General features: G+C 29.7%; 1 protein-coding gene and 1 long non-coding RNA gene across 2 annotated transcripts in view; both read right to left on the bottom strand.

The window, feature by feature from the left end:
* The window catches only part of LOC111641896 (ubiquitin carboxyl-terminal hydrolase 2-like), an 85,208-nt gene that overhangs the window by 13,189 nt on the left and 46,334 nt on the right, over positions 1 to 25,685 (bottom strand). Inside the window, exons 13-14 of the mRNA XM_023388177.1 lie at positions 24,135 to 24,258; positions 21,195 to 21,326 (exon numbers count right to left, since the gene is read on the bottom strand). Of these exons, the coding sequence (XP_023243945.1) occupies positions 21,195 to 21,326; positions 24,135 to 24,258 (256 nt within the window). The remainder of the gene's footprint in view (positions 1 to 21,194; positions 21,327 to 24,134; positions 24,259 to 25,685) is intronic.
* LOC111640966 lies at positions 24,139 to 24,391 on the bottom strand. Its single transcript, XR_002759341.1, has 2 exons — positions 24,334 to 24,391; positions 24,139 to 24,258 (listed from the first exon to the last, which is right to left on the bottom strand). It is a non-coding gene; the product is annotated as an uncharacterized LOC111640966 (long non-coding RNA).

Below are 25,685 nucleotides of genomic sequence, written 5' to 3'. Positions count from 1 at the left end.
AGTTAAAATTTTATATATGTACGACTTATTTGTATTTCGAGCATTAATAATAATTATTTTTTTCGAAATACTATGCAATCATCTGGTAAGTCAGATGATTCCACAGTATTTCGAAAGATACAGGATATTTCAAAAACTCTAGAAAAATTTTCATCTTGGCTCCTGTAAATACATCACGCTTTAAGAGGATCAGGTGAACGAAAGAAATGTTAGCAAAGAAAAGACTCAAAACGAATTGTTTTTGAATTACACACAAGTTTTATCAAAGGTTAAATTATCATTTTGGAAAAGAAAATCTTTGTAGTCATGTGATGAATTTAAAGATAAAAGATCAATAATAAAGAATAACTGTAGGAAATAACAGACGAAGCCATTCAATACAAAACACTGCTTGAATTTTTGAAAGTGTAGGCTTATCAAAGGTGCGAAGGTCAAAATCATGCATAGAAGGAGAGGAGATTTTGAATACAGTATTTTTATTTTAACATTTAGGATAAATTTTCTATGTTTTTACAAAGATGTTTTATTTGCAGTCGATGAGTAACTAACTAGTAGCCTATTTACTTAAAATACTTCTAATTCATTATTATTAAAACTGAATTAGAAAACTGTAGAACATTTCGTTCTTAACCTTAGGATTTTTTAGTTTACCTTGATTTTTATAAGATGTGGAATGAATGTTTTTCAACCTTTCTGGCATTCCTATATAACTTAATTTATTTTAAATAATTTTAAACAGTTAATCAAATAGATGTCTGTCTGAACTTTTATTTCTGGACATTCTTTTTAATTTATAACGCGAAAGCCTAGCTGTAAGGTATTATTCGACCTCAGTTAAGGTTCCNCAGTTCAAGGTGGACAGATCTCTCTGCCTGGGTATTGATAAGCACTTTCCATCCATTCTTCACCTATGTCCAACTGTTTTATATATCTTTTTCACCAAAGAGTTACTTTTATTGCTTTGATTTGTTGAGTATTACCATGTTAGACATTAAGTAATACAGGGCAGTGTTCAGTAATGCAGAATTCTTGCTAAGTCTAGTTATGCTGCAAAGTTGAACTCGTTTCTAACCACTGCTTGACTCCTCCCACCACTAGAATTCTAGCTAGTTCAGTCAGCTTCTTTTATCTATGATAATTTCTACTAGTGACGTCATTGTTTTTATTTCATATAATTTGCAAGATGGCTGCTTGTGTTGGACTGAACATATTTTATTATAATAATCACAAAATTATCCTCTCATTCTAAATCATTAACTCATCTAAAATGATGTCAAAATGCAAAATTATCATATGTCGGTATAACAGATTCTGAATACATTTTAATGAACGATAACGGTCCATTTCGTTGATTACAATTAATAATTGTTTCATTAATTTCATCACAATCTAATGCAGCTTCCATTTGAATAACTGTATTGGTTACTTCATCCTTTTCAACTAGTTCGTTTGTGACAAATGTTGCCCAGTTAGTTTTCTAACTAAAAATAATTGTTCAATGATGCTCAGAACATTTTTAGCTCTGCCCACTATACCACTCAGAATTCTAACTTAAATGTTCTGCATTACTGAACATGGCCCAGTTCTTGCTATATTTGTCTGCATTCATCTACAGTTCTCTCCATTTATGTACAAATGTCTGTCCTTAAGTTTTAGATGTGTGTATATTACCATTAATATGTAATAATAATGCCTATCCTAAAAAAACAAAAACGAAAGAAGATTTTAATTTGCATAATATCTGTAGTATATATGATGTTTTAAGAGCCACCTGAGGCTGTGACAAGTCCAGGGTAGCAACATGGCCAGTGTGAATCTTTGATGAGAATGATTCTCTTTTCAGATATAGACTAAATTAATAGTAAATACAGTAATTCCCAATTGATTTTACTATGAAAATATCCAATGATAAGCCTATTGCTTAACTCTTATCACTGAAAAGAGTTAACACACACTAAAATTGACAATCCTCTTTTCAACAAATCTCTGAGAATAATGTGACCAGATATCAAGAGTTAAAAAGCTGACAAGGACTCTTGCTTGACTTTCCTGGTATTCAAATGAGGTTAAGGGGATGATTAGTAAGTCCGATAATTTTCAGTTATAATGGAAATTTTTATTATAATTCAACAAAATGACTTCTTTTAAGTTATTTTTATTACTTAAATTTTATATCCCATATAAAATTTAAGTAATAAAAATAACTTAAAAGAAGTCATTTTGTTGAATTATAATAAAAATTTCCATTTAAAAAATATTAAATTTAAAAAACATTATGACTCTAACCAAAAGCCAAAAGTTAAAACTGCATGGTGTCATCTGTTATGAAATGTTATTAAAAATAATTTTGTTTTTACTCCTACAAGATTTTATTTGGTAAACTAAAAATTTATAGGAGTAAAAGAATTACATAACTGAAAATTTTAGAGATATGACCTCTACCCTTTTATATCTCCCAAACCATTTTCCTGATCTAATTTTCCAGAAACTTTCTAAATATTATTTCCCCAATACGCAAACTATTCTGCAAAATTTCAGAAATTTTCAATAACAGACACAGGAGTTATTAAGCTTCAAAGTGGGTAAACAAAATCATGTCCCCTCTCAGCATCCATACATACAGGAAAAACCCCCCAACTTTTTTGCATTTCTTGACATTTCAAGGTCTTGAGTCCAAAAAATTTAAAAATCTTGAGGGCATCTTTGATTGATTGCCAAACTTTTCCTGTTATGTATAACAGCTGGAAATGAAAAAACAAAGGATATTTACCTCAAAATGGGGACATTATAAGAAAATATAAAACATCTCTTTTCTCTCCATAAATAAAACTGTTGTTAGCAAATACTGGTGTAATTTACACCATAAATCTAAGTATTTATCATAACTTTAATTATTGATATATATACATGTAAAAACTGAGTACAGTTCTTTAGTGTATGTTAACTCTTTTCAGCGATAAGAGCTAAGCAATAAGCTTATCATTGGATATTTTCATTGTAAGATCAATAAAAATGACATTTTTGAATATTCCACATTCCTCAGAGAAACTAATCTTTTGTAATAATAATGGCACTTACAATATACCTATAAAATTCTGTACAACTCATTTCTTTAAAATTATATTGTACCATTAAAAACTTTTAACAGATTCAATGAATAAAAGATTGTATTCATTAATTTATTGTGCTACTATCATCAGAAAAAACACACTCAACATTTGCATTGTATCCTGAAATATAAAATACTCATTCTGTCATTTTAAGTTAGTAACCCATTTTCTTTGATATGACATTTTATCAATATCTCACCTATTGTTTTCAATGTATGAACCTGTCACCATTCAGGGTCAACTTCTGAATACACAAAGCAGTTTTCTAGTAATTAGATATCTGTAGTATTTTCTAGAATAGAGTAGATATGTTGGATCTTGAATCACTCTGCTGTCATAGATAAGCAACAAAACTATTTTATACAATAAAGTTTACAAAGTATACTTTATTGTATACTTGGTAAACTTATCTATAATTGTATTGTTTTGTGTTATAATTGTAAGAAAACAACAGTGTTCTTAGATTGTCATTACTTTTGAAGATTTTTTAAACTATTTTATAAATCATTAAATTATTTATTATTTTTATTACTGAAATTGTATTTTACAAATAATATGAAGAGTTTTACCTTTCATTTTAAGTTAATATAATATTTAACAAATATAAAATAAAATGAGGATTAATTAATTGATAATACTTTATCAAATAAAAGATTTTCCTTATCATTAGTAATTAATTAAATATCATCTAATCTACCATACATACTCGTGTATAAGATGATCTCGCATTTAGGACGAGGTGCGATTTTAAAGATTAAAATAAAGAAAATTAGATTTATTAATACAATTCTAATTTTATCTCATCTAATCACAAATAAAATATCAAATGCATGTAAATGCACACATTTGACCCACAAAAATTACTGGCATTTTAATCTTTAAACAAAAATCTTGTAAAATTGACAACATAATTTGTTCATGTAATCGGGAACCTTTTTTGCCAATTCTTAACAGTTGAATCCACACTTATGAGTTTCTCAAAATTCTGATTTCTGAATAATTATCTGTTTTCAAGTGGGAATGGATTAAAACTTATTTCAGGCTCCCGTGTGATTTTGCAATTTCAATTTGGAATTCAATTCAAAAGCTTTGCTTTAACTATTGCTATTCATCTTTACTCCTGCAATACACAAGAACGATTCAAACAACCCAGATAAAATACTTTTGTTTTTAAACACCGTAGGGTGAGCATCTGGTAAAAAATGAAAATACATGGTTCACAAAAATTATTGCAAAAACCTAAAGAATCCTTCGCTCATGCATATAGGACAACCTAGGGTTTTGAAGCAGTGAAAAATAAGAAAAACGTTGTCTTATATGCAAGTAAATACAGTAGTTCAGTTCCAATAAAAATCAAGAGAACCTGAAGTGTCCAAATTAATAATCAGTGAAACCATAACAAAAAAGTGTATTTAGAAGAAAAGTCCAATTTCCAAGTCTTTCTTTTTCTACATGCTTGACAAATGAGACTCATATTGATTGGATGACTATATTTATATCTTGTTTAAATAAAAATCTAATACCATCCAACTTGAAAGTTTTATTATGATGTAACCTTTGACCTGACTCAGGCCAACTCAATTAGATTAAGTCTTACATGATATAGTCATAAACATAGTATGGTGTGGCCTGTTACTTTAGCCATGTCATCAGCAAAATAACTCAAATACTTCAGGTTTTCTATTTTGGCTATTTCCAATGGTTATGCTTCAGTTGTACCACAATATTCCTTTCTCAGTTAACCAGTTATAAACTTTGTATTTTATCAGATATTCTCAGAGAAATGCAGTGATACTTTGCATTATTCATAACAATAGAAGAACTATACAGGATAAGTGTAATAAATATTTCAAACCATTCTTTGAAGCAATGGCATCGTTCATTTCCTGATGATAATCACAACTGTTATTTGATAACTTACAAAAAAAGTGGAATTCCATATGCAAATCCATTTTCATTGCCTACATGTATGTAGATTTTCCTTAACCACTTAAATTTTTTAATACACCATATTTCTTTGATTAAACTCTAGAATTCAAATAAACCCCAGGGAATAAAGATACTGTTAAAAATAAACTCAGATTCAAAAGCATATGAAAATGCCAAAGTACTGCACTGTATTGGGCAGGGGTGGCAAACCGGTGGCACAAAAAAAGAAATCATCTGGCGAGTAATATATCATATGATTTTAATTTATCATGTCTTTTTCAATCATCCTTTCAGTTTATCACACAATCATCCTTTTTTCAATCAGCTTTTTTACATTAATTCTAATTAAAGCATATTCATATAATTTATTTAAATATCATTATTTGAGGTCAAAAACTTTGGCATGCATAAACATCTTTAAAGCTAATATGCTTACTATATAGCACATGGGCTCAAAAGGATTTGTCACTCCTGGTATAGAGTAATTAGTTTAGAGTGAGGCACAGAGTTTAATTCAGTGGCGTACCGTGGGTGTCAGCCGCCCGGGGTGGAGGAAAATTTTGGCCTCTCCTTATTTAGGTATTCAATTTAAAAGACCAAAATTCAGTTTTGTCATAGAACAAGCAATGAAACATTCGGTGGTAGTGCAGCAACCTGTTTAAAATAGTTCTATTGGACATTAGTGGTGTATATGAACGCGAATGAATCATACAAAAAAAAAAACAAAAAGGTCAACAGGTTTCGCAGGATTTCCTTGGATGAAAAAATTACTAGTTCACCTGGACGGCGATCCAATTCCTGGACGATAGCACTGTCGTAGGTGCGATGCAAGTATAGATTAGAATGTTTCAAATTTTTACAAGATATTATTATTATTTATTGTGAAATTTTCCGCCCCCTAAAAAGTGCTGCCCGGGGCGGGCCACCCCTGCTGCCCCCCACTATGGTATGCCACTGGTTTAATTAAAATTCTTCTTCTTAAAATCGCTAGAGTTGAACAACATTTTCTATTCCAAGGTTCAGGGAAACAGTTTTTGAAATAAAATTATAAATATTGTCAAATATTAAGCATGGGAAAATTGTGATCATCATTNCCTCCTGCATGCACACATGCTGCACAGCAATTGCTCATGTTAGTTATAATGTTATTACAGAAATTGCTTTTAGTCCTAGGTATAATTAAATTAATTAAAATATCTATAACCGTGAGACAGATAATAATAAGGGCTTATCACATCAATGAAAATGGGCACAAACACTCAGGAATCAAAGTAAAAACATTTAATAAAACAAACAGGGGTGTACAATAAGATAATTACATAAGTATGGAAACCAAAAAACCCAAAATGCATTTCAACTGATGAGAGACTATTTTTTATTGGAATATAGTCTCTATGTAATTATCTTATTGTACACCCCCTGTTTGTTTTATTAAATGTTTTTACCTTGATTCCTGAGTGTTTGTGCCCATTACCATTGATGTGATAAGTCCTTACTATTATCTGCCTCACGGTTATAGATATTTTAATTAATTTAGTTATAATGCTGTTTACTACTCTGTTGGGATCAAAATCCATTCTTGAATATAAGCATATTGAAACTAATGGAATGTTCTTGGTGGAAGCTGATGAGATGTAACTTGTCTCCCTACAGTACCACATGTGTTCTATAGGATTTAGATCTGGAGATATTCACTGCATAGAATGACCAGCAATATCTTCAATGTCAAGAAAGTCATTGACAAATGCATCCCTATGTGACTGATGTTATTGTCCATGAAAATGAAATCTGCACCATAGCATCTCAAAAAAATCTTATGCCTTGTATCTGTACCTTCTTGCAGAAATAGCATCCCTTGCAAAAACTTGAGTCTCAGTGTGTCCATTAAATGTAATACTATCCCAGACCATGATATCCCACTTACAAACTGATCTCTTTCCACAATGTTTATGGGATGTATCGAATTTCCCATTCATCCATATTCTAATCCAATGAAAATCATTCTACAGACTGTACCTGGATTTATCAGTGAACAGAACATTGCCCCCATTCATTCAAATTCCAAAATCATTGTTTTTGAAACCACCTTAAACAAACACTTCTGTGCACAAGGATCAACAATGTACTGGACATCTGGGAAAAAAAATCATTTGCCTGAATCTTCCTTAATCAGTTTGTCATGAAACTAACACTGGTGGCTGTAGACAGCTAAGCAGAGAGCTTCCTACCAGTCATTCTTCTATTACATTCACTGTTAATGCCAAATAGCAGTTCTGTTGAGAGGTGATAACTCTTCGATGTCCACTTTCAGGTTGCTATCCAACATCTGCTGTTCTTTGAAATCTGGTCTAAAGAGTGGATTTGATGCTCTATGGAACATTCATAATCCTGGACACATCTGTCTGTCTTTAGCCCTCTAATAATCCTTCTTTCCATAAAATTGTTTATGTAGTCTCTTTGTGGCATCATCATCATACAGTAAAAGAGCAACAAACTGTTCTTAATGGTTAAACTATAACAGAAACAATACACTACTGCTACTGCCTTTATGAAGACTGTATATTTTGCAAAAACCCTGTGCTTTTTAAAGGAACATTCACAATTACATCCTGAATATTTTTCTTGTCTGGAAATTTTCATATAAATTTTCCNAATTATAAATATTGTCAAATATTAAGCATGGGAAAATTGTGATCATCATTGTACCAACCAAGAGCAATTAGGAAAACTCTAGATGAACCAGAAGATAGTAATCAAGATCTTGAATCATATATCATCATCAAAGCAGACACAAATGACAATATAATAACTGAATTGGAAGATGCTGAATCAGGTTAACTATGAAAACTAATCATTTCAAATGTAGCTGTAACTCATAAATACAGTCAATAAATGGTTTTGATAGCTTGGAAAATGTAAGAGTAATTAAGGTATGTCTTTCATTTTTTACCCTTTTCTCTCCTGTTGCAAGATAATAAACCCCAGAGGATACATGTTTTAAAAATAAATCCTGGAATTTAATCAAGGAAATATAATGAATGTATCTTGATAAGGTTTCATGATACTGTCTTTCCAACATTTGGAAACCATATGACTAGTGTTAATGAACGTTTTATCCAGACAGTAAATATTCTTTTCTTGATAATATTGACAAACTGTTCTCAACTAATGATTATCAGTTTATATCAATGCAATCAGTTTATATGATTCTTTTAGTTTTGAAGATTCTGGTTTCAAGAATCAAACGCAAATCCAATTTCCTTCAATACATAATATAAAGTTGACTTTTATGTTTGGTAAATTAGAAACAAACATTGTTTACTTCATAAATAACATATTTAATTGTGGGAGGTTCATTTCTAAAGAAAAATTGATGAATTGTGCTTCTAATAGCCATAACACATTACATTTCACATCTTGTCTTTTCTCCATATAAAATCTCTTTTTAACTGACCTTCCATCTCTTAATTGTCTTTCTTTTTTCATAGCAAAGATGCTTGAGATTGACACACCAGTCAGAACCAAAGTTTACTGTGCTGCTGGTTTGAGTGATGTTTGATTTTGTTTTTACAATTGAGCATATACACTAAAGTTGAAAAAAACAATCATAACCATTAATTTGGCCTATGTCTCAGAAATTACTAATTAAACAACATGAAACAACATACAAGCAAAACATTGTATTATGTAACAAAACAATTAAAAAATAGAAATTTAATCTAAATTACTGCTACTGCCTTTATGAAGCCTGTATATTTTGCAAAAACCCTGTGCTTTTTAAAGGAACATTCACAATTACATCCTGAATATTTTTCTTGTCTGGAAATTTTCATATAAATTTTCCACTGTTTATTTGTTTAGTTTTTGCTCTATCTAAAAACTAGATAATTATGCTTATTTTTGGACATGAGTGTACATTAAGAAATATTTCTTTAGCTTGTCCTCATAAATGTCCTTTCTTATTTAAACAAACCACCTCAATGTTAATTCAAAAGTAATAAACTTTTGAATTAACATTGATGTGGTTTGTTTGAACCAGCATCTGTTCTGGAAAATGTCAAACAGAAAATCAAGGATAGAATAAAGTTGAATAAAATAGAACAAAATGAAAACTTTGAAAATTCAAACATTACATCATATAATGTTTTTTGTTTTTTAATAATCTCAAATTTCTTGCAAAAGTATCAGAAATTTCAAATAGATTATAATTAGTTTTGTAACAAATAGTATATTCGGCCTCAGGCTGAATACTGAATATTCGGCCAAACTATTCGGCTTGATTAACGCACGTACGAAAACTGGCGCACGAACCGCATTATGGCAAGGATCCTGCTCTCTATTGGCCCGCTGTCACTACGCTTCGCCAATCGCGTTAATTCTTGACAGTTGTAGCGGACAGACAAGAGCGTCATGGCAGTATGTGATAAATGATGATATCAAATGTGGATAACAATGAAATGACCTAAACATGTAAATAACGGAAAAAGAACAGAGAAGGACCGCAAAGAGAAAATGTGAAAATAAATATGAAATTGAGTTGATAACATAATCGAACAAATCGAAGCAGCTTATTGGCATAAAATTTGCGGCCGTCAATGCCAAACAATTCTTGTCATAGACTTCGGAAAGCTAAATGCTTGTAATGAAAGTCACTTAGCGTGCACGGGCGAAAGCCTGGGACCGTTCGGGCTACCAAGCTGTCTCGAATCTGTGAAATCATAACTGTGACATATACCGACTCTTTTCTCCGTTATCACCATTCTATGAGTCATGTAATTATAAAATGGAAAAACTACTATGGAAAAGTGACGAATCGAAAGTATCGTGAGTGTGTATTATGATGTATGCATAGGCATACATGGACTAGAGAGATAGAGGAAAGAGAAAGGAAAGAGCAAAGACGAGCGCTTAAAAAGGATAGGCAGAGTCAGACCCTCAGATGTGCGAGGATTCTCCAACGATAGGCATGTACAGTACGTGTGCTGATCTTTGTAATTATAAATTGTGAATACATGTGACTAATATTATTTTCTTTTTTATTTTGTGCATGTTACAAGTTATAAATAAATATAAACAAACAACATCTAACTCCATAACATTAAATCTAAACACCAAAATGATTAATTTACTGTGTTCTTGTTATTTCTTACTCCTGTTTTTAGGTATTCGGTATTCGGCTGAATAGTGATTAAATATTCGGTATTCGGCCGAATAGTGAAAAATAGACCGAATACCGAATAGTAACCGAATATTCGTTACATCACTAATTATAATAGTTAAAAAATACTTTATGATATCCCTATATATGTTCATAATATAATATATATACAAGGAGTTTTCAACCTCTGATGGTCCATAAAACAAAGACAAGTGTAAATAATAAAATGAGTTTTTTACCAAAAGTTAGGTACAGTACAAACATTGTTACTTTTTGACATAATCAATGTAAAGATTGAGGCATTTGTCTATTTGTGGACAAACTTTGCAATCCCCTCTTCATAGAATGTTGCCACCAGTGACTTGAGATTGGCCTTAATGTTGTTTTGAAGATCGTCATTAATCTCAAACTTCTGCCCTCCTAGCCATGTTTTCAGTTTGAGAAATAGATGGAAGTCGCTCAGCACTAAATCGGGGCTATACACTGTGTATTTAAAAATTTCTAAGCTGGGTGGAAGTCTGAAAGGTGAAAGTTTTCACACCTTTAATGTGTGAAGACTTTCACCTCTTTTCTGAACTGAAAACATGGCTAGAAGGACAGAGGTTTGAGACTAATGATGATCTTCAGTTATGATAATTTTTTACAATAATTTAGAATTACCATAATTATTATGATTAAAAGAGACCATCATCTTTTAAGTTTTCTTTCTTAAAAATTTCTACACATATTGCAAATTTTTCCTTTTACTTTATTCCATAACTCCATAATTAAATCAATGCTTTAATACCAGATACTCTATTATCAAATATTAAATATAACATGAAAAAAACACTGAAAAGGCATATTTATATTTAGCCTACTGAATTTCATATATATTTAATATAAACTTTTTAATATGTAAAACAAAAATTTTTTTAATTGACTAAAATTAAAACACATCAGTGTAAATTTAATTTCTACTTTTATTAATAACAATTTTCCATTGTTTAATAACTACCCATCATTTGATAGACAATTTTCTGATTAAGTAATTCTTATTTTAATTCCAAATTTTAAATTTCTTTCAGATTTCCCAATGTCTTAATTTTTCCCAAAATTTGCCAATATTACTATCATATACAAATACAGGTAACCCCCGTATAACACGGCACTTCTATAGCACGGACTCGCTCTAACACGGTTCGAGAATTGGTACCATCCCCCGTATAACACGGTACTTTTATAGCAAGGATTCACTCTGACACGGTTCGAGAATTGGGTAAAACCCTCGTACAACAGGAAATGTAATAAAATTTTTACATACTTAACTAATAATAGTTCACAAAAATTATTATTTTCGTGAACTATTAGTACTTATGTATGTAAATTTTCTTTTCTCGCCTTCTGTCGATACACGTGGTCCTTCTCGAAACTTGTTTCAATGTTGCCAGATCGCAACACTTCTGCTTCTGATGTTGCCGAATGTTTTTCCCTTATTCCATACTTGCTTTATTCTTCGTAAGTGCTTAGCACCATATAAGGAAATTTATGAAGACCTTTTAACTAGAAGCAAGCAATCTAAAATTACATACATTTTGCAAAAGGTAAAGCATGGATCTGAAGATAATGCAGAAAAATGCTCAGAGGATAAGGATAACTTGCCAAAAAGAAAACGCTCTCGGTTAATTAATAGTGTTTTTAGTGATGACGAAGAAAACATTGTTTAATTTATATTAATATGTATCACTTAAAAAAATTTTAATGAAGATATTTATCTTAATTATGAAAATATACTAGCATGATTTTTAATTTTTGGAACCTAACCCTCCTTTTCGTATTAGTTCTTTGTTTCGTATAACACGGATTCGCATAACACGGCAATTTTTTCGAACGTAACTACCGTGTTATACGGGGGTTACCTGTACCTATGAGAAATTGATATATATTTCATAAATCAATAGCTGTCATTTGTCTGTTTAAAATTTGATAGACTACATCTTATTTAAAGTTGACTCAAATATTAAAATATTGGTTAAAATAAAAATTATAACACAAAAATTTTGTTTTATGGCTTTCTATCTCTTTTAAGTCTGGAATTATGTAATTAAATACATCTGCTGTTCACAGAAAATGTAAAATTTAGCAGTAAACAATCAATGTTTACACATTCTAACATATTCATAAGATTCCAACAATAACAAGTAAGAAATAAATATTTCCCAAAAGTATTTGGTTCTTCAAATGCTTGTGAATACTAAAATATAAAAATAAATAATTACTAGTAGCATACAATAAGTTTTCAATTTACAAAATTCTATAGACTCTGAACTTAATATTGATACATCTCCAATTTGATTATGACCAAATTGGAGTTGCATGAATCCCATGAAAGAAAAAATTTTTGAATACCAAATTTATTTTATGATATAATTATGTAAGTGGATATAATGACAAGTCTAATATCTAATATATAAATATACTAAAATTGCAAATATTAGTCATTTTCTTCATGTACTAATATTTATCAAATATTAATCAAATGTCTTTAATTAGTTAAGATATGTAATGTTAAATAAATCTAGTCATTATCATTATATACTATATCAGGAGTTAAGCTTTTAAAGTGTGTATGTCAAAATCACCAAATCTATGATGAAAATTCTTGGAAGTATCTTTCAAGTATTGAAAGAACCTTTTAAATAATCAAAAATTCATATATAAAGCCTGCAATGTCATAATGTTGTAAATTCCAAAAAACAAACTTTTCAGGAGAGATAGATAAACACTTTTTCCAGTGAACAAACCTTAATCAGATGATAGAAAAATTATTTTAACAATTTACTCTCTTGAATAAAACACTGTGCTTAATTTCAAACACTTAAGTATAATATTAAGGAAACAAAAAAGTTTAAAACAGGGTTAGAGTCATAACATTTTAAATTGTGCAGTACATAATGTTGTAAATACCAAAAACAATTGCAGTCATAAAATGAATGTTTCTACAGCTGAAAAACAGTTTTGAATACCAAAAACTTACATTTAAATTATTAAATATAATTTTAAAAAAGTTCAAACTCAATTTTAACATTAAAAACTGACAATAATCTACTGGTGACTGCTTCCTGACTTCACCACCATTGAGTCCACAGTTTTGGTACTTAGAGTTGGACTTCAATCTTTATTAATTGTAAAATAGTTATGATAAATAAAGGAAAATATAAACAATACAATATTTAGTGTAATAAAAGTTTAAAATGTATTTAAAAATTTCAAATTTGAAAGATTAACAGAAGTGAGAATATCATTTTGAAAATATCAAATAATAGTTATATAGGTTAAATATTAGTAACCTGGCAGACATTTATCTGGTTCTACTAGCATCTCCTTGAAATAGGTTTGTGCTGTGGGATTTAAAAATGGTATCATTTTACCAATGTCGGGTTTCTTCTTTTGAGGAATCCCAAAATGGGAGCAAGAAAGAGGAAGTGGAAGATTTTTGAAATCATCAATGCTAATTCATCTTTCAGCACATTAACCCCACTGCACCATCTTGCTACTTTACCTCCACTCTTAGCAACCATAACTTTACCAAAGTTATTTTATAAGAATCGAATTTGGGATGCAGTTGAGATACCCAGGTCTTTTGTATTAAAAAAATGCATGGGAAATTGATTTAAAGTCATGGAACTTCTGAAATATGATGCAGGTAAAAGGGTTTTTTGTCCCTACACTTTTAATGATGTTCACATGATCCTTTAGCATGTAGGCTTTGCATTTTTTTCTCCGTTTTTCAATTAGAGCAAAGTCTTGATTACAACTGAGAAATGTGTGACTCTTTACATGGTATTTGTGTGTTATTTCTAAGTATACATTATTGGCCAATAACACCAGACATGTGGCAATGATGTATTGTTTTTTTGTTTTTACCAACACAATTGTCTGACCAGCAGGGCTGTGGAGTCAGAGTCATCAAAAAATTCGCCAACTCCACTCCTTTTTACTTCCCAACTTGTTATGTATACGGTATAAGATGGGAAGTATTGGAAATGTGTCAAATTTGACCCTGCAAGTTTTTTGCAAATCTACATGTTTGGAGACCCCGAATCCCCAAAAATAGTCAATAAAAGGAGAAAAATTTGTGCGTTTGTCTATGTTGGCATCTAATTTGTTTAATTTCTTTATTTTCTGTTCTGAGATATTAAGCAATATCTCAGAATGAGTAAAGTTTAAGAAACAAAATTTGGCATTGTAGCTTGCGTATAAAGGGGCATTAATACTATTAAAGTTTGGTTCTTAATTAAAGGTCGACAGGGTGAAGACAATAAAAGGGGTCATGTGTCATATCTCTTAATGAATATTTTACTTGTTATTAGTGTTCAAAATTTAAAAAAAAATAAAAAACTCATCTCTACCCTCAAAGTAAGCTTTTTATCATTTTGTAATAAGTACAGTGAAACCTGTTAAGATGTTCTCGCCCAAGATGTTAGAATGTGTATGGGGACACGACATAGCTCAACCACTTTGACACTTAATAACTAACTCCTGTTTTATTTATTTGTGGAGACCGTGTCTTCTTCTTCTTCTTCTTGTTTTGTTTGGTTCAATGTCACAACTTGGTGAATTTATTGACACTTGGCAAATAATTTCATCGTCAACTTTTAATCCATATAGATACGCGTTTCAGGCTTTTGCCCCTCTTCAGTCTGTTACATAGATAGGTTGTATCTTGTGGACATCTGTCAGGCACCTTCTGCACTACGTCTTCCCACTCCCCTTCCCTTCCTGCCGACTTGACGGCATCCCCCGCATGCCTCACAACGTGCAACATCTCACTCCCAGAGTGCCGCACACAGCCTCGCCTGCATAAACATTCTACGTAGTACGATCCAAAAGTTTGGGGACTGCAGTAATCTATGACAACAAAAGCATGTATTTGAAGTTACAGCATATGAAATGAATTCTATCAAACCACCCCTATGTGTTCAGGTTGGTTTCTCCCATGTCACATGATTAAACTGTGAGCACTGTTGTTTTCTTATGGAGATAGTTACCTTTATTTTGCGATGTAATAAAAATAGAGTTTCAAGAACAGCGCTGCATCATTAAATTTTGTCAGCATTTAGGTAAACACCTATGGAGATTATAAAATTGCTAAGAAAGAAAGATGTACAGTGATTCTACCATGGTGAAAGGTGTACAAATGGCATTGGCATTTTAAAGAGGGCTGAGAATCCATTACAGACGATGAACGGAGCAAAGGGAAAGTCATGATGGAGATGTTTTTTGATTCTCAAAGAATTGTTCATTCAGAATTTATTCCTGAAGGCAGAACAGTAAACAAGGAGCATTATCTAGACATTTTACATCGTTTGACAAAATCCATTTGTCGTAAACGGCTACAGATCTGGTGAAGTGGAGACTGGTACCTTCTGCATGACGACACACCTGCACATTGGTCCCAAATGGTCACACAGTTTCTCGTTAAAATTCAAATTAATGTGCTTCCACACCCCGCCTATTCCCCAGACTTAGCCCCGTGTGATTTTTATTTGTTTCCATTAAAGAAAAAGCATTTGCAGGGATGCCGTTTTGTATCATCAGATGAGGTGAGAGCAGCATTGCAGAAAGCCTTACAGGAGGTTTCAAAAAATGGCTTCCAGCAGTGCTTCCAGAAGTTATTCGAGCGCTGGCAAAAGTGTTTCGTTACCCAAGGTGATTACTTTGAAGGTGGTTGTGCATCGATAATATGAACTTTTTAAGGCAAGCAATTTTAAGCTAAGTCTCTGAACTTTTGGATCGTACTATGTATTTTAGTAGTTGTAACCAATTTTTATGAATTTCTATTCTTAGATTCTTGTTAATATTATTTTTGTCTGTAGTAATTTCGTGGTTTTCCTTAAATTTTCTTTTGTACCAATTTTTTTCTTTGTGTACTATTATAACGTCGTTCTTATCTATTTTGCAGTTATGAGTTGTGCAATGTTTGTAACAAACAGAGTTGATTCTATTATATTTCAAATTTGCAATGTGTTCTTTTAATCTTGTTTCTAATCTTCGTTTTTTTCCTCCAATGTATGCTTTTGGTGGTTTATATGTGCAAGGTATTTTACAAACAACTTCAGTAGTGTTGTATTTATCTGGTTGTTTATTTATGCCATGTTTAGCCTTCCAGATTCTTTTTTGCAAGTTGTTCTAAGTTGGAGCTAGTTTTATATTTATTTTATCAAAACTTTTATTTATATGTTCAAAGAAGCCACGAAGCAATAAAATAAATATAAAACTAGCTCCAACTTAGAACAACTTGCAAAAAAGAATCTGGAAGGCTAAACCTGGCATAAATAAACCAAATAAATACAACACTACTGAAGTCGTTTATAAAATACCTTGCACATGTGAACCACCAAAAGCATACATTGGAGAAACAAAACGAAGATTAGAAACAAGATTAAAAGAACACATCGCAGATTTGAAATATAATAGAATCAACTCTGTTTGTTACAAACATTGCACAACTCATAACTGCAAAATAGATAAGAACGACGTTATAATAGTACACAAAGAAAAAAATTGGTACAAAAGAAAATTTAAGGAAAACCACGAAATTACTACAGACAAAAATAATATTAACAAGAATCTAAGAATAGAAATTCATAAAAACTGGTTACAACTACTAAAATAGAATGTTTATGCAGGCGAGGCTGTGTGTGGCAGTCTGGGAGTGAGTCGTTGCACATTGCGAGGCATGCAGGATGCCGTCAATTTGGCAGGGAAGGGAAGGGGAGTGGGAAGACGTAGTGCGGAAGGAGCCTGACAGATGTCCACAAGATACAACCTATCTATGTAACAGACTGAAGAGGGGCAAAAGCCCGAAATGCGTATCTATATGGATTAAAAGTTGATGATGAAATTATTTGCCAAGTGTCAATAAATTCACCAAGTTGTGACATTGAACCAATCAAAACTAACTCCTGTGTTAAACCATCTGACTCTGATTTAAAAACCATAGAAATTATTAGGCTTCAAACAGAGTGAACAAAATCATGCACCACAAACACAGTCTAACATCCACACATATAGAAAAAAATCTCAAATCTTTAGCATATCTCGAAATTTCAAGATGTCCTGAGTCCAAAAATGTAAAAATTTGGGAGGGGTCATTTTTTGACTGAGCACTACACTTTCCCTCTGTTATATATAACAGCCGGAAAAGTAAAAATTATTGAATTTATATATTGATTGTGTCATTACTTAGAGGAGTCTTTTAGCTTTGGAATAAAAAGTTTCTACATTCTATCTTTATTAGAACTCTATTTATTGAATCTTTTATTCTGAGGTCACATGATGACATCAGAATTTCCGGGTCTCTTTTGGTAACAGAGTTGCAGGGTAAGGAAAAGTCAGAGTTAGTAGATTTTTACGGAACTCACAGCTCTGCTGACCAGAAATGGTGAATGAAAGAAGCTGACCAGAAAGTCAGCTTCTTTCATTCACCATTATCAGCCTTGGTAGTAATGTAATGGTATATACAGGATGATATTTCCAAAGACCCTCTTCGTCCAAAAACACATGCATCCTTTTTCTTTGATTGAATCATGAATTTCAAGGTTGTAGCATACCAATTGTTGAACATAGTCAATTTCAGTATGTGTTAATTGCAGTATATATGTTATGGACTAAGTGATTAATATGGGCATTATTCATAATGCATGGTCATTCATAAATGGCTGGTCATTATGATTCCAATACTTTTCCTTGTTATGTATACATAACAGCTGAGAAAGTAAAAAATATATAATATGATTGTAAAGAAACCATTTCACATCTGGCTATCTGGCAAAAACTAAACATAGTAAAATTTGTAAGTTAGTTAATATGTCATAGAGATAGATGTCTCAGAAATAGGATGTTTGTTTCATTTTCTTATTACTTGTTATTACCAAAACAGTTGAAAGTGTTTGTTTCTTTATTGCATTTTTATTTAGTATCATTCTACTCAATAACATTGTATTTTATTAAGTTAAAATATACTACTTGGCAAAGACATCGAATGTTTATTTTTAAGCTGAGCCCTAGTTGTATGTTGGAAAATGTCATTGGCATGCCACATTTGATATACATGGCAAGGGTTGCTTACCTCTGTACTAAACCAATCAATGTACTGTGCCTATTATGTATTTTGGCCAATTCCAGTACCATCTTAAAAATTATTATCTTGAATACAAACTTAAAAATTTTGTATGGAAATGATATGACCAATCTAACTTACAGATAAGTTATCTGTAAAATTCAATGATGAATCTGCTTTATATCTTTATTTATTTTGTATTTATAACATATTAAATGTTTCATAGGATACTTTCATGTGCTAATCTCAATCATTGTTGTTTTTATCACTTGCAATGTTACCATGATGGAGAATTGCTATAGACTTCAATCCATTATTCCTCTAAACCTGCACATATTCTGAGAAACCAAACAGGAGGGAAAAATGGGCAAAGATACCATCATAATCAAAATCACTGTAATACTGCAAATGACAAAAATAAGGATATATATTTGAAATCATTTTATGGAATGCTTTCAAATGCATATCCTAATTCTAGCTCATGAAAGCATTTTATGAAAAGTTTGAAAAGTTAAATACATTTCATAAGATGTTTTAAAATATATTTCACCATTAGACAATTTTTCACAAGTTATATTAGTCACACTGTCCCCATTCCATCTGAAAAGTTGTATTCAAGATGATACTGGCAATGTACTGTATAGTATAACTACACCCTTTTGTTTAATACATAATAATAATGATTAGATTTAATTAACATTAAGTATCTTGATGATATTTGAGTACCTCTTGACCTTTTACTCAACTTGTAAAAATATATAGAGCAGGTCAAAACTCTGATTTATACTTATTACTCAAAAATATTTCAATTTAGTTATACAGTATAAGACAGATTTTTGAAATTTTAATGTCATTTCTTTAATTTCTGTACAAAATATATATTTTATGTCATGTTATTATATAAACAGAATTTGATGGAATTAATTCATCTTATGAATATTTCTTTAAAATTTTTAAAAATACAATTATATATAGTAAATTATTTTATGTAAAAATTTTTTCACCATTTATGATTTTTAGGTGATTAATTTTTTCTTCTTTTAGTATTATTTCATAGTTCTAATTTACACCTAAAACTTTTGATACATAATATTTTGATAAAATAAACAAAAATAAAATTATAAATATTGAAAACACATATTACTGTATTTAGTTAGTTATAATAATAATAGCCTATCTTTCATATAAAAAAAAATTAAAAAGAACAGATTTCTTTTACCTTGGAATTTGATGACTGTGAAATTAAAAATTTTTTTTGTTATTTAATATCTCAATAAACAAAGTGTTTATCTTACAGGAAATATATATATATATATATATATAAAATGAAACAAATATTTTTACTTATTACTATACAGTGCTATACAAACAGAGATATTGCAATTCCCTTTGATATTTGAATTAAAGTTTCATATTTCACTTGTTTCAATTTTAGTATTAATATAATCTTTCATATTATATTTGTTCAAATGAGATATTGAACTATTAAATCAGTACAATATTTACAACCCTTGTCCATAAAGTTCTGAGACTATTTCAGTATCTCAACTTAGGTAAATGCTATTGTTCAGGATGTTATGTTTGAGTAACTGGGCATTTCATCAGTCTCCTATATCATTATTATTATTTTGCTTGACATCTGCTAGGTTGCAAGGCATGACAAAATTCTCATAACACACCAGTGGCAGCTTTTTGCTACAAGAAGAACGGACATCCAGATTGAATAGCGAGTACTATGCCTGTGATGAGAACCATATTATCTTCACTCTGTGAACTCAAAGAACGATCTAGTCTTGAATCATTCGCCACTAAAATCCTACCCAACATGAATCACATGTACCACTCAACTACTTGCACCCAAGATAAGCTTCACCATCATTAGCATCACACAAGCTGCAATGTCTCTGTGGCTGGTGTTACTAGTTTCACACAGAACTTGATGTTAATTTGCTGTTCAATCTGGACATCCATTCTTCTCACAGCATAAAGCAGCACTGACATGTCAGGAGACTTTTTCTGTTGCACCATGCTGCCTAACAGAGGTCAATCAAACTAATGTCAATGATACAGGCAACTCATGAAATGTTCATTTACTAGAATGTAACATTCCAAACCACACAGCATTTACCTAAGTCAAGATATTAAATCAGTGGATCTTGGAACTTTATGGACAAGAGTTGTATATTAGTAAACTTAAAGATATTATTAAATCAGTTCATTTGTTTAATTTTATTGTTAAACCAAAGTTATCAGTTTAACATGTTTTCACTGCAATTAAAATTCAATCTATACACACAAAAAAATATCTAACAGTTTTTGAAATATATGCAAAAAATTCATTTAAGGATAATTTATAAAATAAATATCTAATTTACTCAAAACTACATAATGACTAAATATTTGAAAGATGAAATTTATAATTGACTCCAATCACTCCAAACATCAATTAAAAATTTAATTTTCATTTAATAAGATGCAATTTAATATAAATTATTCTAATTAAAATATATTCCAGTGTAAATTTAATTTAATTATTAATTTCATAATTATTAAAGTCAATAACAGGTTGACAAGGAAATTTTTGTATAATAATTGTATAAATTTGCTATCTTATTAATTGCTCCAATAATTAGTAAATTTCTAACTAAATTTATGTACAACCCCCAGCAACAAAGATTATTCCCTTATATGCAAATAAAGTTTGATTGATTGATTGATTATTAATTTCATAATTCTAGAATCATTTATTTTCAAAAATTATTTATATCAAGTTATCTTAGAACATGGATAGTTATAATTTAAACATACAATTTTGCAATATTGTGAATAAATACCCAGTTAACATTTTTTAAAATTTAGTGTAAGTAAAACAATAAATAAAATTTTATTATACCTGCTATCGTTAAATTCCTGCCACTGTCCTGAATAAGGATTTTTACAAAAAGCTGTATAATGACCTGAAGAAGTTGAGCCACTATGATTAGATATTGCATATAAATTATATGTTCTCCAGCGATCTAGTAATAAAAATTAAATTATTGCAATTAATATAAGAAAAAATGTTTTTATAAATTAGTAATTATTGCTCTTACATATATTTATCAAAATTTAAAAAGATACACTAAATCAACTTTTCATTGTAATTTAAAGATTTTCATACTATAAAATTCAAAAAATAAAATTAATTTATCAATAAGTTTACATAATTATTTATTTTTCCATTGTTATAATATTTTATCCTCAAATATGAAATAATTCTTTACTGTGAATTACAAATAAAATTTTTATTTAGAATTAAAAATACTTCCAATTAAAAATAAATAAAATTATATGAAATTTATAAGATTTGATTACTTTCATAATAAAAATAAGATACATTTCAAATGACGAAACGTTTGTACTCCTGTTAATACGACTAGAAATTAGTGAGAAAGGTTTTGTGCTGATAATCTTACATTTCAAATAAACGTGAATCACATTTTCTTTCTTTAGGTAAGTATAGCCTTATTCTGTTATCTGGATCTAATATATTCATAATGCCAAACTACTGGATTATTCATCTAGGCATTAATAATTAAAAGGTACATATACACTACAAGTTACAGTAATATCCGTAGCCAAATTGCTTTATATTTAAACATTAAATTAACCTTGTTACAACCTGATGAATAATGTATAAGTTACTAATGTGTAACTAAAAAACAACTCAAATATCAGTAATTCAAATATCAGGTTTTCTCTATCAGGCTAACTCATTCCTGGTCCATCCAAATACCAGTAACACCAACCAATTTCCCAAATAACATTAAAACACTGCAAAAAAGTCTATCAATTAATTAATGATTTTAGCTTGATAAGATCATTAGAGTTTATAATATTTATTAAGTGTTTATTAGTAAGAAGATTAAAGGTTACGTTTGTAAGCAGTACACAACAGATAAGTTTATATAATACTTTCTATTATAAACCATATATGAACTATATTTTCTTTAGACAGTAGACAGCAATGAAAATGTAATTATACTTGTAAATTTTATATTAAAATATTACAACAATGAAAATAAATAAACAAGATAGTAAACTGTAATTAACCATGAAAATTAATCTTGGAAGACAGCACTGAAATTTTGTAATATGGTTCATTAAAATAAAAACCTATATCATCATACATACAACACCAATGAAACAAATGATAACAGATGTTGGAACAGAGTTGCTCTCTATCTTCCAGTTTTAATGGTATAAATTTCAAATTTTTCACAAATATGCTTCAAAGAAATTCATAACAATAGGATTATTCAAATTCAGATTTCATGATGAGCATCAAAGGACATCATTCACTGTCACAGAAATTCAGATGTAGGAAATTAAAATACTTAGTTACAGCTATATTTGGTTTTTACCTATAGTTTAGTCAAAATAAAGTTAAATCAGTACAATATTTACAACCCTTGTCCATAAAGTTCTGAGACTATTTCAGTATCTCAACTTAGGTAAATGCTATTGTTCAGGATGTTATGTTTGAGTAACTGGGCATTTCATCAGTCTCCTATATCATTATTATTATTTTGCTTGACATCTGCTAGGTTGCAAGGCATGACAAAATTCTCATAACACACCAGTGGCAGCTTTTTGCTACAAGAAGAACGGACATCCAGATTGAATAGCGAGTACTATGCCTGTGATGAGAACCATATTATCTTCACTCTGTGAACTCAAAGAACGATCTAGTCTTGAATCATTCGCCACTAAAATCCTACCCAACATGAATCACATGTACCACTCAACTACTTGCACCCAAGATAAGCTTCACCATCATTAGCATCACACAAGCTGCAATGTCTCTGTGGCTGGTGTTACTAGTTTCACACAGAACTTGATGTTAATTTGCTGTTCAATCTGGACATCCATTCTTCTCACAGCATAAAGCAGCACTGACATGTCAGGAGAATTTTTCTGTTGCACCATGCTGCCTAACAGAGGTCAACCAAACTAATGTCAATGATACAGACAACTCATGAAATGTTCAGTTACTAGAATGTAACATTCCAAACCACACAGCATTTACCTAAGTCAAGATATTAAATCAGTGGATCTTGGAACTTTATGGACAAGAGTTGTATATTAGTAAACTTAAAGATATTATTAAATCAGTTCATTTGTTTAATTTTATTGTTAAACCAAAGTTATCAGTTTAACATGTTTTCACTGCAATTAAAATTCAATCTATACACACAAAAAAATATCTAACAGTTTTTGAAATATATGCAAAAAATTCATTTAAGGATAATTTATAAAATAAATATCTAATTTACTCAAAACTACATAATGACTAAATATTTGAAAGATGAAATTTATAATTGACTCCAATCACTCCAAACATCAATTAAAAATTTAATTTTCATTTAATAAGATGCAATTTAATATAAATTATTCTAATTAAAATATATTCCAGTGTAAATTTAATTTAATTATTAATTTCATAATTATTAAAGTCAATAACAGGTTGACAAGGAAATTTTTGTATAATAATTGTATAAATTTGCTATCTTATTAATTGCTCCAATAATTAGTAAATTTCTAACTAAATTTATGTACAACCCCCAGCAACAAAGATTATTCCCTTATATGCAAATAAAGTTTGATTGATTGATTGATTATTAATTTCATAATTCTAGAATCATTTATTTTCAAAAATTATTTATATCAAGTTATCTTAGAACATGGATAGTTATAATTTAAACATACAATTTTGCAATATTGTGAATAAATACCCAGTTAACATTTTTTAAAATTTAGTGTAAGTAAAACAATAAATAAAATTTTATTATACCTGCTATCGTTAAATTCCTGCCACTGTCCTGAATAAGGATTTTTACAAAAAGCTGTATAATGACCTGAAGAAGTTGAGCCACTATGATTAGATATTGCATATAAATTATATGTTCTCCAGCGATCTAGTAATAAAAATTAAATTATTGCAATTAATATAAGAAAAAATGTTTTTATAAATTAGTAATTATTGCTCTTACATATATTTATCAAAATTTAAAAAGATACACTAAATCAACTTTTCATTGTAATTTAAAGATTTTCATACTATAAAATTCAAAAAATAAAATTAATTTATCAATAAGTTTACATAATTATTTATTTTTCCATTGTTATAATATTTTATCCTCAAATATGAAATAATTCTTTACTGTGAATTACAAATAAAATTTTTATTTAGAATTAAAAATACTTCCAATTAAAAATAAATAAAATTATATGAAATTTATAAGATTTGATTACTTTCATAATAAAAATAAGATACATTTCAAATGACGAAACGTTTGTACTCCTGTTAATACGACTAGAAATTAGTGAGAAAGGTTTTGTGCTGATAATCTTACATTTCAAATAAACGTGAATCACATTTTCTTTCTTTAGGTAAGTATAGCCTTATTCTGTTATCTGGATCTAATATATTCATAATGCCAAACTACTGGATTATTCATCTAGGCATTAATAATTAAAAGGTACATATACACTACAAGTTACAGTAATATCCGTAGCCAAATTGCTTTATATTTAAACATTAAATTAACCTTGTTACAACCTGATGAATAATGTATAAGTTACTAATGTGTAACTAAAAAACAACTCAAATATCAGTAATTCAAATATCAGGTTTTCTCTATCAGGCTAACTCATTCCTGGTCCATCCAAATACCAGTAACACCAACCAATTTCCCAAATAACATTAAAACACTGCAAAAAAGTCTATCAATTAATTAATGATTTTAGCTTGATAAGATCATTAGAGTTTATAATATTTATTAAGTGTTTATTAGTAAGAAGATTAAAGGTTACGTTTGTAAGCAGTACACAACAGATAAGTTTATATAATACTTTCTATTATAAACCATATATGAACTATATTTTCTTTAGACAGTAGACAGCAATGAAAATGTAATTATACTTGTAAATTTTATATTAAAATATTACAACAATGAAAATAAATAAACAAGATAGTAAACTGTAATTAACCATGAAAATTAATCTTGGAAGACAGCACTGAAATTTTGTAATATGGTTCATTAAAATAAAAACCTATATCATCATACATACAACACCAATGAAACAAATGATAACAGATGTTGGAACAGAGTTGCTCTCTATCTTCCAGTTTTAATGGTATAAATTTCAAATTTTTCACAAATATGCTTCAAAGAAATTCATAACAATAGGATTATTCAAATTCAGATTTCATGATGAGCATCAAAGGACATCATTCACTGTCACAGAAATTCAGATGTAGGAAATTAAAATACTTAGTTACAGCTATATTTGGTTTTTACCTATAGTTTAGTCAAAATAAAGAAATTGTGAATTACAGAAT

This window comes from Centruroides sculpturatus, unplaced genomic scaffold (assembly GCF_000671375.1).
Source record: "Centruroides sculpturatus isolate CEXI.00-Female unplaced genomic scaffold, Cexi_2.0 scaffold59, whole genome shotgun sequence".
NCBI lineage: Eukaryota > Metazoa > Arthropoda > Arachnida > Scorpiones > Buthidae > Centruroides > Centruroides sculpturatus.
This window is presented reverse-complemented; position numbering and strand designations above follow the sequence as displayed.